Source organism: Eucyclogobius newberryi, unplaced genomic scaffold (genome assembly GCF_026437365.1).
Source record: "Eucyclogobius newberryi isolate DKJ021-1_F unplaced genomic scaffold, fEucNew1.0.hap1 SCAF_6, whole genome shotgun sequence".
NCBI lineage: Eukaryota > Metazoa > Chordata > Actinopteri > Gobiiformes > Gobiidae > Eucyclogobius > Eucyclogobius newberryi.
This window is the reverse complement of record NW_027316278.1, coordinates 16,981,066-16,998,853: the sequence shown is the minus strand read 5'-3', so window position 1 is coordinate 16,998,853 and position 17,788 is coordinate 16,981,066. Positions and strand designations below refer to the sequence as shown.

At 41.3% G+C, this 17,788-nt stretch overlaps 1 protein-coding gene across 5 annotated transcripts in view; it reads left to right on the top strand.

The window, feature by feature from the left end:
* The first annotated feature begins 7,390 nt into the window (after positions 1-7,390).
* tcf7l1b (transcription factor 7 like 1b) overlaps positions 7,391-17,788 on the top strand; it is a 30,516-nt gene continuing 20,118 nt past the window's right edge. For 3 of the 5 annotated variants that reach the window (XM_072432590.1, XM_072432589.1, XM_072432593.1), the window contains exons 1-3: positions 7,391-7,606; positions 7,727-7,799; positions 7,893-8,023. In XM_072432590.1, the coding sequence (XP_072288691.1) occupies positions 7,421-7,606; positions 7,727-7,799; positions 7,893-8,023 (390 nt within the window). In that variant the 5' untranslated portion in view covers positions 7,391-7,420. The remainder of the gene's footprint in view (positions 7,607-7,726; positions 7,800-7,892; positions 8,024-17,788) is intronic. The other 2 variants (XM_072432591.1, XM_072432592.1) reach the window with 2 other exon arrangements.

Genomic DNA, 17,788 nt, shown 5'->3' with positions numbered 1-17,788 from the left:
CTCACGGCTCAAAAACAAGAGGACGTGAGGAAGTCCTATAAGCTTGTAGTATGTAAGGAGGCCATCAGGAGATAATCTGGAGGCCACACAGAGCAGGCGCCACAGTCCATTCTAAAGAGGTCTGCGCTCGGAGTAACACTGTCATTGTTGTGAGTCGAAAAAGTAAAGCAGATTCAGCCATTGGTCACTGGTGTGAAAGCCCTTTCTCAAGTGTGTACTAGAGCCTGTTGTTGACGTATAAGGCAGGTGCAGTCGCTCAAGTTGACTTAGTATTTAACATTAAAGCAGAGGAATACGGCAGCCCCTCAAAAATCTGTAGTGGAACAACTATTAAAATATTCTGTTCTTTGTTTTTTTTTATGGTTCCCAAAAATTAAGTACTGTAATCACAAAAATGGATGCACACGGTCAAACAAACAAAGCGTACACATGTATTACCAGACACCCAGTTATAAATCTATAGGAATAGATTTAACTTTATTTAACATTTAAAGAATACTAGACACAATCAATGTAACACTATCATTTAAAACAGTCCTAATCCTGAATAAGAAAGACTAGCTTAAATCAAACTCCTCTAAACAAATGCTTTTCACACTCAGAGCTTGGATGTCACAAGACACAAGAATAGTTATATAGACAAAGACAAATGTACCATTTTCTTTAATATCTCTGCAACAATCAGAGCCTTGCTGAGTTAACACTGGGCCCACAGACATGAAAACAATGGTGGGATTCTTCCAGACTGAAGATGGCTATGGGAAATGGTGTGGATGCCACCGCTGATAAGTGACTGAGGGGCTCGAGTTACTCCAGCTGTCCACAGCAGTGCATGCCTCCACGGGACGTACGCTTCACACTTAATGCAAACTATGTCATTTGCGTAATGCTCATAAAAATCTGGTGCATGGATTACATGGAAGTAAAGTCAACAGGCTTTTTGAATAGACAAGGGGTTTGCATCATAGTTGATTCTCCAAAGAGTCGTACAACATCAGCTGAGAAAACACAGGCTTTTAAAGGAAACCTTTAAACGCTAAATCCGTAAAACCTGCAGGATCTGGGAAGGTTCACATTTAATGAAGCTTTTTTTATGAAGCTACATTCTCTATAGCGTGCACAGTGAACCTGGTGGTACTGTGTTTGCCAAGAAAATAATGAATGGTTAATATTAGCCTGTGTCCACCCATTGACCGATAATTTATGACGCCTCAATCTTGAATTAAAAATATAATCTGTACTTAATTAAACATGTTAAAAACGTACACTTACTTACCACTTTTACCGGTACATTTATTTTGTTTACCTCTATTTAACCAGGGTAGACTGAGCTGACCAAATACTTTATAGCTTAGGTCAAAAAAATCACAAGCTGCCTGTTAACACTGTAATAAAAGTGCAATATACACTGATTCACATGGCTCACCAAACACAGCTAATTACACAATTGCCCTGAAAGAGAAGTAAATTGGTAAGCGTCTTGCCCAAGAACACAACAAAAGTATACAATGCTGTGGTAGCAGGGCTTCAAATTTAAATGTTTGGGTTACTCTTTTCAAATGTGGCCTATATTTCACAGGGTAATCATAGCCATTTTGACAAAGGAACTGTGTAAGGTTGTGCAAGTTTTCTTTATCCTTTCACAAAATGTCTGTAAATTATTAAGTTTATCGCATAGAACACTTTGCATTCTTGCTGCAATGTTACAAAGAAAACTGAATCCACAGCAGCATCAGCTCAGCATCTACCAGTGTCGCTTCCTGTCCATTTGGAAAATACAAGTACAATTTCAATCTGCAGCACACTCCAAAAGGGAGAGTGCTTTTTTGTGCTTTTGGCACAGGCTTTGAAGTTCTCAAAAATAATGCTCCTTAAAAGCATCTTTCTGCAATTGGGAACAACACGCACATGCATGTCAAGAGCTACGAGTGAGTTCGTCATAGCAACCAGTTATAAATATGCACCTGCAAGTGTTTGATGCGTGGAGATTTTACATCGCTGTACTTTTCAATAGCCTTTACTGAAGTGTAATAATGTACTATGCTAAGGTAAACACTGTTTTAATCTTGAATATAAACACTACAAATGAAACAAAATGCCAAAGAAAACAGAAAGGCAAGAATTAGACTTTGCAACATTCATTCATTTCTCTACCGCTTGTTGCTGTTCGGGGTCGCGGGTGACTGGAGCCTATCCCAGTGACTTTGGGCCTTAGGCGGGGTACTCCCTGGACAGAGGACTGCTCGTTGCAGGGTTAACACTACTTTGCAACACAGTCTTTTATTTTCCAGTTTAGTGTTTCAGTTACACCCTGTAGGCAGTAAAAACTGTCATCTAATCATCTCCTCGCAGTGTTGAATGCCACATACGCCCATACCATCTTGGAAACAGGATCTTTCTGGATTAAAGCGGATATGAGCTTATTTTGGTGAGATCCACAATTGCACGGGCCACTCCCATCTGACTTAGTGATGATTGAGGCACTGAGCTAATCTACTGCAGAGGTGATGCAAAATGCTGTGTACATTTGAAGGCACAAGCCTGTAACACTGTGCAGAAGTATGTAGTATGTGGACGTGTAAAAACACAAGGTCATGGATAAACTTGACACAGTTTGTTCTGGTAAAACATATTAGACTACAGCATATCAGAGGATGTGACCGGACAGGAAACTCTAGAATGTCTCATAAAGGCCTTAAAATGAGATGAGACGGAGGAATTAGCTCTGAATTAGGCATCACTTTGATTGGAAATGGATTGCCAGTTGCTTGGCTAAACATGAAAGAATGACCTTGAATTCTCCAAAGCAAATATGGATTGGCACAGCGTATCTCCCATCCCTCCCTTTTTCCCTCATCCTGAATCCAACACACACTTAACCGCACGCACACACAACTGCCTTGTGCACACACCTGCATGTATATGTGTGTAGCTCATGTCCAATTCAGCAGCGCCTCTTTAGTGTGCAGAGAAATGAACACACAGTCACGTAGGACAAGCCGCGCTGAGAGGGAGCAACTTCAAAGTCAGGCAGATGCAGGGACAGCTCTCTGTGAATACATTTTCTGGCCACCAGTCGATCTGCCCCCGGGCTAAGATTGTGGCTGTTCACTCTCTCCAGAGTCTGACCCACCATCAACTCCCCTCCCAGCTAAAGCCAGTCTAACAAGGAAGGGAAATGGGAAAGGAGAAAGTAGAAATCTGCTGGTGGAGCACATTTGGACTTGTTAATGTCAGAATGATTCAGTTTTCACTATAATAAGTTGATTACTTTAAAGCCCATGTATTGTAGAGGCAAGACATCAAATTCTTTTGGTGGTATGTTGTAACCATCAACACGATATTCCGCCCCATGCAATTACAGTACATGTGCATTTTAACAACTTCAAAGTAACTTTATATAGGTTTAGAAAAACAAACAAACCACATCCACTACTTCTTCCTAGGACCACAATATACTGAACAAACATTGTTTTAGAAATGCTCTGACTGACCCACTGTTCTCATGTCTGTTATTTCAAATTGATATTGTAACATTTACATAACCCACACACTAACACTAACATAATTTCAACCTGGAGGTATTGAAATGAAATGTAAATGTAATGAAAATTATAAATGATGAATAATTGTATTTATAATTATTTATATTAAATACCGTATATTGTTATATGCTTGTTTGTAAATGCTCTTTTTACTTGTGGCACATCTCACCGTGCTACTACACCTCGCTGTGAACAACACTGAGCTCACAACACTGAGCTCACAACATGCCAGTGGTGCCTGATAGCACACTGCTGAAAGTGATGTGTGTGTGAGAAGTGTCCGTTAAAGAGACAGACAAACTTGACAAATGCTATGTTTTCTGTGTTTAATTTGTCATTTACTGTGCACCATGACTCAAGCCAGAAAAAAAACATTTAATACATACACTAACTACATTTAATTGTGCAGTTTGTGCAAGGGCAATAAAGGCATTCTGATTCTGTGGTGTTGGGTAGAGCATCTAAGTTATGTTTGAATAATCATGTCATGATTTATTAGTCAATAATGTTTGTCTTGAGTATTTCTTTGTAGCATTGTACAACTAAACATAGCATGTTACTGTAAATGCTGAAGATTGCACCGGGATATGCATTGTCAATTTGAAGCAAAAACATGAAAATTATATGTTGTTGACATTGGATCCTCTAGCTAAGATAACAATGATGTGTAGCCTGCTGGGCAAATCGTCCCTTCCCCAGTATGTGCACACATGCAATTGTGAACAGACCCCTACTGTCCAGAAGTGCAGTGTAGTGTAGTGTACTGTACGTATGCTACATTTAACTGCATACAAACACACACATACATACCCAGGAGTGAGGATCTAATGAGGCCCACAGAGACTCTGCAGGATTGTCAGTCAGCCCTCAGCCTGCTGACATGCACTCCAACACATCAATGACTTCTTGCTCAACCAGGGGAAGCCTGTCAAATTGCATCAGAGGTAAAGAAAGGTCCACGAGCTTGGGCTAAGAATGGTGAACCAGACAATCTACTGCAATATCTAAAACTATATAACTTTATTGCTGAGTTCGGGTTCCCAATATAAGAAAAGTGTTAGCTTAACTTTTGTTATTTCCTTTTAGCTTTTCCATTTTTAGTTTTGCTACCATGTCATCTGAGGCCATCATTTGCAAACGAATAAGGCAAGATTTTTTCTATAAATGCATTTGTGATTCATTTTCCTTTATTCAGACTTGAGACGGCAAAAAATCTACAGCCATAAACAGCCTGGTCAGTCATCTAACTGTAAATAGTAGTCTAATTATTATTATAAAATGTGAGATACTCCAGCAGTCCCTTCTGCTCTGGAGTAGCTAAAGAAGAAATTACAAACTGACGCACTTCCTGTTTTTCCAACTCCTATTGCAAAACTATGCCTTCAATCATATCCCTCAAGTCAACAACAATAATAGCGTCTTTGAGAGTAATGTGCCATGAGTTGCGCCGCTCACTTGCCAGGAGGCGTGTACCATAATGCACGGCGCTTATCCCAGGTGTAGCCGTGCTTTGTCTTTCTAAAACTATTGTTCCAGACATATAATTTAACTGATGGTAGCATGTAATTAGACCTAAGTGTCTCTCAGTAAAACCAGGCTGCCATTTTAACACATTGGTAGGCAGTGTGGCTTCTGCGGTTTTCTATAAATCAGATGGACAGACGGCCTACTATTTACACTGGCAATTCATAATTTTACTCTTGTGAAGTGTAGAAGGGTCTTTTATGAGCACAGCTGTCTAGAGCGGCTTAAATCAACACTGTGTGCAGAGGTATTCTTTGTGGCTACGTTTGGGAGTAAAATGTCATAGAAAACAAGTGTAGTAATTGCTGGGTGGTACACAAGTCATACATGTACACACACACACACACACACACATAGGTAGTACTCATTTACTCTGTCACATTTACTTTTGTAACTTTCTGAATTAATTGTACTTTTCAGAGTAGCTTTCTGTACTTCTACTGGAGTGAAATTGTGATTGAAGTAACGAGAATCTTTCTTTGTTGTGAGCAATATTGACAAAAACAAGTGCCCCAATAATGATAATATGCCAATCCAATGTAATGTGTATTTATATGAGGTTTAATTCTCTGACAAATGTGAAATGGTTTATTAACTATTTTGGAGTTACTATTAACAATGTACTTAACTAATCAACATTTGCATATCTTCAAAACAACATTGACAATATTATCTAAATACTAATATACCCAATTGTTCTCTTACTTGAGTAAACTTTTGCGTCTACAGTAACAAAAGCGTGTGCTTCTTACGCCTTACCTTCAGATATAGTTATTTATTTTCTATTATTTGCGTCTTTTCTTTGGAAATACGAAAATCTGTGCATTATTTAATGTTTGGACAGTTTGATTACATTAACTCATAAATCAGATTTTATACCCAACATTTAAAGCTACATAGCGTTACTCGATTTCCCGTTAAAAAAGTTTCCCCAAATACATTTTTGGATCACTGCTTTTCCCTCTACGTCAGTATCTAAACTTTAAAGTTGAGAACACATTTTGGCTACTCAACCAACTATGTACAAAATGTCATTCTACACAAACATTTTCATATATTGGCACTATTGTATAGACTACACGTTTTATTTAGACGTTTTAATGCATTTTAGCCTATGCATTTATTCATTCTAACTGTGCAGTATGTCTTTAATCACATGGGGCTCAGACAGTGGCAAAACACCTCAACATCTGCAAAAAAAAAAACCCCACTGCAAACAGTTCAACGCTCCCCCTCATTCTACACATTCTCATATATTGGCACTATTGTATACACTACACGTTTTATTTAAACCTTTTAATGCATTTTAGCCTATGCATTTATCCATCCTAACTGTGCAGCGTGTCTTTTATCACATGAGGGCTCAGACAGTGGCAAAACACCTCCACAACATCTGCAAAAAAAAAAAAAAACACCCCACTGCAAACACTTCAACGCTCCCCCTCATTTGTCACAGATCAATACAAACGCTAATTGTCCCCCCCCCCCAGTATTTCCATACGTGTGCCACTGTCCAGCGCGCAGGCCCGTCCCGCTGCGGGTCGGGCCTGCGCGCGGGAGGCGGTGTGCGCGCCGGGGCCCCGGGGTTAAGAATAGCCGGTCATTGGTGGCGCTGTGAATCAAGTGTCGGTTTTCAGCGCTTTAAACCCCGCCTCTCTCCGGACGGGCCGCGCGCGCTCTCTTCCACTCCAGCGACCCAAGTTTTCTGGGCGCATTCCCGGGCAGCAATGTGGAGAGAAAGGGTCAGTGCGACTTCCAGCTGAACGTCTTTTTAAAAAGTCAAACTCTATTGTTGCGCCCCCAAAAACTTTCTGGAAGCTGCGCCGCGTCGTGTTTTTTTGTTGTTTGTGTTTGCGGCATCCTCCACATGGATTTACGGACGTGAAAACGGATGTATTATTTGTCGGTTTTTGCGGAGCCACGACTCGTTGCGTCTGGGACTGTAGTAGTGTCGTGTTGTTCGGGCGGTTTGTGACGGGGAGAGAGAGAGACACAAGTTCCACAAGTTGTCCACCAAACTTCTTTGCCAACTCCGGTTTGAGCGCGCGTGCGGTGTGCGGGTTTGGTGCGTGTGTTTACGTGTGTTTGTGTGTGTCGCTCCATCCGGTCTTTTTTTTTTGACTCCCGGCGTGCGCAACTTTTCGCGTGGATTACTCGCAACTCAACGATGGGACTCGGGAGTCACTTGCAGAGGGATGAATGCGGGCTTTTTGTGAGAAGCATGTCGAGCTTCTTGTAGCAACTTTCCCACCAGCGACTCCCTCTGCCGCGGGGCGACACTCAAGTTTGCGCGTTTCCCCCTCTCCTCATCTCTCACTAGAAACTTACACTAAAGCCGGTGCGGGGGGAAAATGCCGCAGTTAAACGGAGGCGGCGGGGATGATTTGGGCGCTAACGACGAGATGATTTCGTTCAAAGACGAAGGGGAGCAGGAGGAGAAGATATCCGAGAACGTGTCCGCGGAGAGGGACCTGGACGACGTCAAGTCCTCCCTCGTGAACGAGTCGGAGAACAACAGCAGCTCGTCGGACTCCGAGGTAAGAGGGCGCAACACGTGCACCGTTTGTTGACTTGTGTTTTTGGAATGGCGCTCGCGTGCTGGGAAACAACAAAAAGAAAAGTTTGTCCCCCCCTTTGACTTTTGTTGATGTCGTTAGCAGGCGGAGAGGCGCCCCCGAACGCGACCCGACTTGGACGCCTACGAGAGGACGCGGGACTACTTCAGCGAAGGTAGTGCACGTCCCCCGGGTGTTGTTTTTTTTGGGTGTGATGCACGTTTTTTTGTTGTTGTGTGTGTGACTTATTTGTGTTCCATGCGCGCAGCACTAAGACGACAACAAGATGGTGGCTTTTTCAAGAGTCCGCACCACTACCCAGGCTACCCGTTCCTTATGATACCGGACCTCTCCAACCCGTACCTCTCCAACGGCTCCCTGTCTCCCGGCGCACGCACAGTAAGTGTCCGGTCCCCCCGCGCGGTGTTCCCTCGATGTGCGTGTGTGTGTGTGTTGTGCTTTTTCAATGTTTGTGAAAGTTCCTTGTGCACGCATGATCCAGACAATTCCCTCCAAGTGGCCTCTCAACGAGCACTAACTACTTCTTTGTTCTTTTTGGGGGATATACATGTCGTTTCTACTGCCCACACAACACGAGACCCGCGTTTGACAACTTCTCCTTTGTCTAAAAGTTCACACATGTTCACTTTTTCTTTTTTTTTAAACTTGGGATTATTTATGACTTGTCACTCTTAAAACTTCCGGCTGTCGTTTTTTTTACTGAAGACATATTCTTAATCTGCATTCAGTTAATAAACTGATTCCCTATATTTAGTTTTAAAGCCCAGTGTAAGTGTTTGTGCTGTAGATATGTCTTACAACATTGTAATACCTTGCTTTGGCGTACAAGGGAGGCTTTGTCCATGACAGCTGTTTGCAATGTAATACTGGTGATGATCAATGCATGCAATGTTTGTTTCAAATGTGACTTTGCATAAAATTTCCCCGGATACAAAGTTAATGTGAAATCAGAGCCTGAAAGGCTTTTAGTTTTGAATTTAAGTAAAGCAAACTCCATTGTTATGCTCCAAATGTCTACCACAGTCTTTAAATGGGACTGAGTAAACTTCCTTAAAATAATCCCTGCAGGAGAGCTGTGTTAGCCGAAGTTTAGTCCATCCCCCAATCTGTGTCACATCCCCCCCAAAACAAGGACTTTCGTTAGGGCCTGGCAAGCATCCCACTGAAAAGACCCCCCTCCACCACCGCCGCCCCACCTCTGCTATTCTGTCCTCTTTTCACAGCCCTGGACCCACTCCCCGCACTGCCTCCTCTCTACCGTCCATTCAATTAGAAAGGCGTTAGTTGACCATTGTTATTCTGAGCAGTCTTGATGGCTTCATTGGAGGTCTCCATTGGGTCTCATTAACTAAATGGTTGCTCTACTCCAGCTAGGTGTTGTACTATATGTAATGTTGCTGAATATTTTGATAAACCAAACTGCTGAAACATATACTAAGTAACATATGTCCTGTTGCAAGAATAATTTTGTTTTTTAGAAAAACCTTTCCATCTTCAAGGGATATTAGGACACATAAGCTCATAAAGAAAAAAATCTTTACAACCAAGAGAAAATAAAATAGTAAAAATGTTATGAGCCATTTCGCATAGATCTTTAGTTTCAACTTGAACTGGCACATGGTTTTAGATATTTAGAGAAACAACACACAATTTATGGAGAATGCACATTTATAGTACGTATGCAACATTGTCCCATAGTACTATATGATTGCACGTTTTTGTTAAATGTAGGCTGAAATGACTATTCAGACCGTTTATACGCCTCCAGTCTTCAATGTGTAGCTGTTTCTTTTGCTACAGCCACCGTTTAGAAAGGCTCTTGGCATTGCATTATCTTGTACAGCATTGTTTTGCCTGTATTATGCTTTTGTAAAGGAAAGCCTCTTATGCTTCCTTTTGGGTCTTGTGTAATGTGAAGTTTAAAATTGAACCAACTGACACTGTTGCTTGAGGCAAAGTAGCAGAATAATAAATGCAAAGGGTTTAACATTTTAAGGAGTTAATCCCCATATTTAAGAAAAAATAATGAGGTCAATGGGACACGGTGCACTGCCTGCGTCAATCAGCACCGTGGCAGCAAACAAGCAGGCGGACAATAGCTGGCATACTTAGGACATGTCTTAAGGTCTACTGCATATTGCACACTGCTCTCAGCTTTGTGTCATTAATAGCTTAGATTGATGGACTGTTTGGCTTTTATGCCCTGGTAGTTTGTCTTGTTTACACCTGTGGATAATGCTGAGATCATGTCTTATCTGTGGCTAACAAGGGAACATTCGAATGGCTTTTTATGCTGCCTTCTTATCTAGTTATTTGACTTTTTTTAAATTTAAATTAAAATATTCATACGCTATTGTATTTTGAACAACAATAAAATAACTTTTAGAGATCCTTTATGTGATAAGTGAACCTTTACTGAACCAATACATGTTGATATAGAGATGCATTTACACTACAGTAATAATTCAGATAATAATATAATTTGACTACAGCACTTGCTATACCAAACATACATTAGTTGGTTTCCAGATAGATATCGTATTTACTGAATTGGTCAATTCTATCTCATTGTAAGAATCTTGGGTTAAGTATCAATTCATCTGCTTAGAATATTCACTACTTTCTGAATATTGTGATTTGATCATTCCCAGAGCTGTCAAAATAGATGAGTTCCTTTTGGTAAGCTGCCCTGGAATGATAGGGTCGTTTTATAAGTGTGGTATGTAGTTTCGCTGCCTGGGACATATTGATGCTATGTCTCTCAAACAAATCATGTGATTACTAACACCAAGCAACAGAATGTGCGGCTTCCGCGTCCTGGTGCAGAGCTCGTTTTCATTGCTCAAGTTGAACGTTAGTATTTCTATCATTACAGAGCTTACAACAGTGTTTCTGGCGCCTAAAGACATTTTTAACGTCTAGTTATTATTTACTTTACAACTCCTCACCGTGTGTGTTGTTAGACATTCTGTCCAGGCATATCAGTTTAGCTAACAACGTGCAAGAGGATTCATTGCTTAAACGTCATTACCATGTTTTAGGCCTGACTTTTCAATTTGGATGTGGCAACCCTATCATGAGCAGCAAAAGACAGAACTACATGCGAGCAGCACACAGCTCCCCTGAGGGCTCGACATAACTGATTTAAAGCCTGCTCTGCAATGACATTCCCCTTTAATCCACTGAGAGGAGGAGGAAGAAGGTTTTGTTTAAGAGACGTTGCAACAGGCTGTACTAAAGTCACTCACTGCATTGTTTGTTAATGTATTGATGAGATTATCAGCACATTGTTCCTGTCTACATTGACAGACTGATGCCAGATCTAATTGGTTGGAAGACAGTGTGTTTGACACCACCTCCCGTCTGCTTCATCAGCACTTTAGATAACTCTGTTAGTACATCATCATCATCATCACTGAAGGGCCAAATGCCTCTTGTGTGTGAGAGGTAGCGACTGAGTGAGACAGAGGTTAGCCACTGTAATATATCCATCAATCCCACAGTGTAAGGTTAAGGGTCGCTGAATAAAGTTTTTTCAGAATGATCTCCACACAATAAAAAAGTTATGATTGGAGGATCATTACAATTTTTATGAAAGGAAGAAGGCTAAACTTGATTCTCGCCAGAATTTAGGCCATCTCATTTACCAAAGCGGTGCACTGTCAAATAAAATGGCATTCAATTATCCCAATCCATCTTCATCCTCAACATTTGAGCTAATTTAGAATTGGATCTTACAAATGAATTTGTCCCTAAAACGGAGCCTCAAAGTATCTGATGATCTCTAGACTTATGTTATCAAATCATTCAACAGCTTAATCCCATTTTAGCTGCTGTGAAAAGTGAATAGCAAGTTTGAATATGTCTGGACATGCCACTAGCTACAATAGCACACCTTTGAAACGTTTTATTCCTTATTCAGAGTTTATTCCTTAAAAGGTACAGACAAAGAAGAGTCAACATACATATTGTCCCGGCGTATAAAGGAGCCTCACCTTCCACAAGCAAGCTATGTTTGTGTAGAGGTGTCTTTTCAGCAGGTTAGCACTTAGCTTGTCTTTCACCTCTGCTTTGTGTCTGTGCATTTGCACACTTGCACCCATCCACGCCGCATGCTTTTCTCTGAGATTTCAGGATTGGGTGGAGAGGTTGAGGTGAGGCTCTGCTGCAACAGAGCCACAGTGTACCCGGCTCACACACTGACAACCTTCAGTGTTGTATTTGCTGCAAGTAATCTGAATGTGAGCGCACAAATATTTTTTCAGCCAAGCACTGTGTCAACATCAGCTTGCATTTTTGACTTAGGTTTATAGTTTTTAATTTTTTTTTTTCTCTTTAAGGCAAACACATCAACATAATTTTTGTAGCACTGTTCAATTAGCAGCAGATTGCGAGCGACCACAGAAATGGCATAGCTGGCACTGAACACTTGCCTGTAGCTATATATGGATAATTATTGCGGTGTATAGGAAAATATCATCATGTAGTTTGTGTAGTTGTCTTTCTATTCTTATTTTAAATTGGCTTCCCTCTATATAAATTACTTTTCTCTCCATTGTTTTCTTGACAAAGGCACATATGTACTCTCTGTAATTAGTATTTATTACATGTTTACACCTTATAAAGCCATATGCATGTGCACAACACTGTATTAATTGCTGCGGATTACATTAGATGAGTAGTTCAGATAATAAGTGTTGCAAGAATAGTGATTATATTCTACAGGTCTAATTCAGGTCAGGTCTAATTAGAACAACCCAGTGCATTTTATATTGGCAATTATGGCTGTGTGTTAAAGTTACATGCTGAGATGGCTCTTAACCAGTAAATTTCATGTCTTGAGGCTGCACTGTCCCACCTTCCTCTCACTTTTCCTGGAACAATCGCAAGTTTAGCATCGTCTCACACGTTTCAACCCGAGATTCTGCACTTTCTGACAGCAGTTGTGTAAAACTTTGTCTAAAATTATGTCAGTCCTGGTCTACATCCTTCCCATCTCTGGTCTCTGTGGAAAGCATGAGTTGGCGTCAATTCCTTGCTGCTACCCCACTGCCTCACTGGTTCACTACCTAACAACCCAGCCCACCCGGCCCGCCTGACATTAGTGATTCTGTTTATAGCCCTCTCTGGCTGCTCTTGTGCGGGGCCCATCAGGAGCATCGCTACACCCTTTGAGGGAAAGATAAGCAGCAGCTCCCCTCTCCAGCCGCGGACGCCCATCCTTAGTGACATCAATGAGTCCTTTTGATGTGCCAACATGAATATGAGTGCAAATGTGTTTTTATCAATTTATGTGTTTTTCTCATTGACGCTGTTTGGCCACAGCTACAGCAGATCGTTTGGGGGTTTCTAAAATACATTTCCCTGTTGAAATCCAGACAAACTGGATTTAATGCATATAAACATTAGACCAGTGTTTCTCAAACTGTGGTACTGTATGTGTTCCTTTGGTCTAATTAAGCCTGATAAAGTCCAGATTTCTGGCGGTACTCGGAAATTCAAATATGATCTTAGGTGGTACTTGGCACAAAAGACTGTCAGATGGTTGATTGATACATTTTTGTTTTATATATATTTCAGTTTATGACCAGAAACAAGACCTAATAATAATTTAGTACTAATCATAATGTGTATTGTCTTTTGTATGGCATTGTGTTGTTTATTTTTATGTAAAAGCCTAGGTAGGCTAAGTAGGGACAGATGATTGAGATGAATAAATTGATAATTCAACAGATATAGATAGTTTTAAACCCTTCAGGGTCTTGAATGTATAGTATGTAAAATTGCATTTAACATAGAATTGGCTGTCCCTTCACCCTAAAGTGTTTTTATAGCTATGAAGTCATTCGCTACGTTTCATGATTTGTGTAGTAAATTATTAGTAAAACGCTATCATAGCATTTAGCCTGAGCCCCTAAATACACACTTCATCATAAGATTATATACAGCATTTGTATAAAAAAAACTTAATTGGGATATAGGTAAGTGTGTCTGTAAGCATGAGCACTACTGTTTAACTCACATAACGAAATGTTTTCCTCTCTAATTGTACCTTAAACACCTATCCAAGCAAATAAAACATGATTGTACAGCAGGAGGAAACTCAAAATGCTCTAAACCGGGTTTCATCAGTCTGGTATTTCAAGCAGCTGTTTTCAGTTTGAGCTCTGCAGGCAGCGAGGAGGGAGAGAGAGTGCAGAGATTGTTGATGAGATGTGGTTGTGGGAGCATAAACTGGGGCAGATATGGGCCCTACTATTCCTTGCGCCTGTTATCCCGCGGTGGGACGGCTTCCAGACCTTGAGGCTCTCACTTATCTGAGGGGATTCTGTCTCCCAGGGTGCACAGCATCTTTACTGTAGCCCACAATGGTTTGCAGTCTCCTTAAAATTCACAGCCCAATCAGCCAGCAGCAGGAGATCAGATCATAAGCATGTAGCATCAATATGACTATGGTTTGTATCAGATTTGCTCCAGTTCATGCAGAGGGCATCAGAATGTCTTCCCAGAGTAGTGGGGAGTAGTGTTAGTGAACTTGCACATCAAGCCACAAGGGATCATATGTCTGTGTCCCGGCAGAGGCGATTGTCATAAACTGCCCTGAAACTTATTCTGACCCAACTACCAGAACCACCCCAAAAGGAAAAGCCATAGAAAAAAAGAAGGCTTAGTGGACTTGTCTTGGTCAAACTAAATTAAGAAGTGCAGGGAGCTTCAGGGTGAGGTTGGTTGACAGTGAACAGAGCAGCTGTTCCTCATGGTGGAGTTATAAATCAGTTTGGCTGTCTCCCACTGAGCCTGTCGTACCAACGGAAAGGGGACATGGATGTTTCCTGCTGGTACACGTCGTATAAGCCTGGACAGAGCCATGCCATATTATCGTATCAACCTGTAAACGAGAAGGATGAGTCATCTGCAAAGAGGATTGAGCTATAGGTCAAAAGGTCAGATCTTGTGTGGATGGCAGCAATACCTATGGACATAAATGACAGTTACTACAGTCTGTTTATTCCAGTTCACTGTCTGACGAGTCACAAGACTGTGAACTCTGCCAGTTCCAAGTGTGGTAAATGGAGGAGGTCAGAAAGGTATTTAGTTTATTTAATGCCAAATTAAAAAAGTACTTACTAAGAGTTGTAAAGTGTGCGTGGTGTCTGTGGTGTTAAGTCCCTGCTGAATCATAGAAACTTTCACAAATCAATATTTTCATCTTCACCATAGTCTCGTGATATCTCATTTATGGCCTAATATTGGTCATAATTTCACCCCTGGGTGCCCCTTACTTCCCCTTGTTACTCTCATAAACCAATTGCTCTTGTTAAGGAGTCACAATTTTCCACATTGCCTCAAATTAAATTAAATCTGAAGCAACGGCCTAAGTCATCTAAACATGTGTAGCTCCCTTATCTCCAGACTTGTGGATCCAGTTAAAATAAACTGCAGAAACTTTTGATGAGTTGATCTTTTTATGAGCTCCGTCCACAGGATGTCACTTTGTGGTGACCTCGTCTGCCTAATTTAAATTATGAGGTAATGTTCCTGATTAGTTATGAGTAATGGCTGTGGTACTGGGCTTGTGCTATCAGACATAAGACAGCCCTTAGTGCATGTCGGATTTTCCTGTGTGCATTCTTCCTCTGAAGCTCTTTCTTTGTTAAAAGATTTTTTTCATTTGATATACTCAAGTTGACAAGTTGTGTTTCAGTTTTTTCCCATTGAATAAAATGAGCATTAGCATGGGTTTGACCCTGTCTTGAGTAATAATGACAGATGTGGGAGGGGTGCGTGGCAACTCCACACCTCTCCTGACATAATCCGTCATCCTTTTACAAGGCTCGATACCAAATCCTGACAAATGTCACTGGCTTATTTGCGACAAATTTGGAGTGGCTACATTAGAAAGCAGGATCTAATCAGTCCTGTATATGACAGGGAGTGGGCCGGGGAAGCCTTTTGTGTGATTGGTACATGGGTCGGAGGGGCTGCCTATTGGAAATCCCTGAAGCAGGCTTTAGGGGCAGGTCTGATTCTCGTGTGAAATGGGCAGGCTCTATAGCTCTGGGCTGACTTGACTGAGGCTGTATGGGTGTGTTGGCAGGGGGAGCGGCGGTCATGAATAGGGTCTTTGACTACCTCAGACTTGCCCTGAAAGGCAGGACAAAGACCCCAGGGCCACGGCTTAGAGCCTCACAGCTGAGCTACAGAATGCTTGGCCCAGTCTTCCTTCACTCATTTAAATACTACAGTGGCTTTCAGCGTTCTGGTGACCAAGTCTTGCATTCACAACATAGCTTTTGGTATTGACTTTTCTGTATATTTTTGTTTACAGTAGTCATAAACAAGTTTGTGTAACACTATAAAACTGGACAATGATCATCGGTCAATAATTGTTCATGTTAATCATATTATGTAGAATTTATATCGATACACCTCAAACTTGAGCACACAAAAGTGGCAAAACACTTTTGAGATTTCCTGGAGAAAGAAGATGTTATTAAAACTGGACTTGCTTCTCCTAACTCCCTTCAGGTTAATCAATTATGTGTGAAATAATCGTGCTACTCTTCAGTTTCAGATTTGCGGCGTCAGAATAAAAACCCATAAATCTTTGCTGCAGAGTTAATGGGGTTATTTGAGTCCAGTCCAGACACTCTCTCCCCACACAGTGTCTAGTTTCAGAATGTCACTCAGAGCTTTGTTTGCCCCCCAGGGTGAAGGGTTACAGGTCAAGGTTCAGGGCCAGTTGGCTGAGTGGTCACAAAAGCCCAGGCTTCCCTCAGCACATCCGATTCTTCGTCCACACAAGCCCGCCGGCCACAATGACAAGATCAGCTCAGCTTGTAATATTTTTATTGCTTCTTAATAGATCTGCTTATGTCAAAGTTGTATTTATACTAATGTGATCAAATTATAAAATGTTTCACAATGAAAGTGGCTTCTATTTTGGCAGCCAGCTTTCACTTCATTACTTCTGTGGAAACTTGTGCAATTACATGGTTACAGCTTTTTTTGGCACGGCCGCCATATTATCTGCTGGGTTTGCCCGAACCAAATATCTCTGGATTTCTGTTGTTCAGTATACATCAAATTGCCTCGTCGCTGTTGAAAATCCTTTCTGTTTCTTTGTTCAAAACACCTCCAAAAACTTTCTAGACCCCTCGACAGCCTCCACCCTCAACCCCCAGCTCTCCTCTGCCCCACCACCACCCAAACATGTCCCGTGGCCAGGTTTATTATGCCGTTTCACGCAGACCAAAATTGCAGCTGCATGGAGAACAATCTGGAGCACATTAGCCCAGGCGCTGTGATTTATAAATTGTTTCTCAGGCCATAAATCCCTGCTGTAATTGTGCACAAGCAGGCCCTCTCTTTCTCCATTTGCTCCCCGCCTCCCTCTTCTTACTCTGAGCAGCTTACAGTCACAGGGTTAACACTAATTGTTTGCAGAAGTGTGCAGTTTAAATTGAATAAAAATTTGTTGAGTTGCGGTCCCGATTTCATTGGGCAGAAACAGCTAGTTGTGGAAAATAAACTGGCTTTACTTTGTTGTCTACCTAACTGTTGCTGAATACATCCAAAATGCAGGACAGAGCATTTGTCTACTCCAGCTCATGCTCTGCATTCCTGAATACTGTGTAATTGTAAGGGGCCTCTCCCTGGGAATCTGATATTTACAGCAGCTCCCGATCGTAATCACCTTGCCATTCTCATTAGATTGTATTGGAACTGAAAGATAGCAGCAGCTGCATGTTGCATTTTTTAAAAGCATGTCAACCATGAGTGCGTTGCTCAAAGGTGCACTATGTCATTTTCCTGGTGTGGAATAGCCAACCTACTTCTTTTCATAGAGATGTGCATTGACTGGAATGTTCAACAGTATGGCATTAAACTTGTCAATCTTGCATTTTTTTTTTCAATTACGAGCTAAAATAAAAGCCTTTAAATCATGTATCATCACATTGTGAGCAGGCTCGCTTGTTTTACAGATCTGACCAGTAACATGGCCTATTGGTGTCACCGGCTTTTCTCCATGGCGATAGACAAGTTTAATGACATACTGTTGAACATTCCATCCTAAAGCAAATGTCCATGCAGAAAAGCAGTTGGCGAACCCATCGTCCAGAAAATTGTATAGTGCACCTT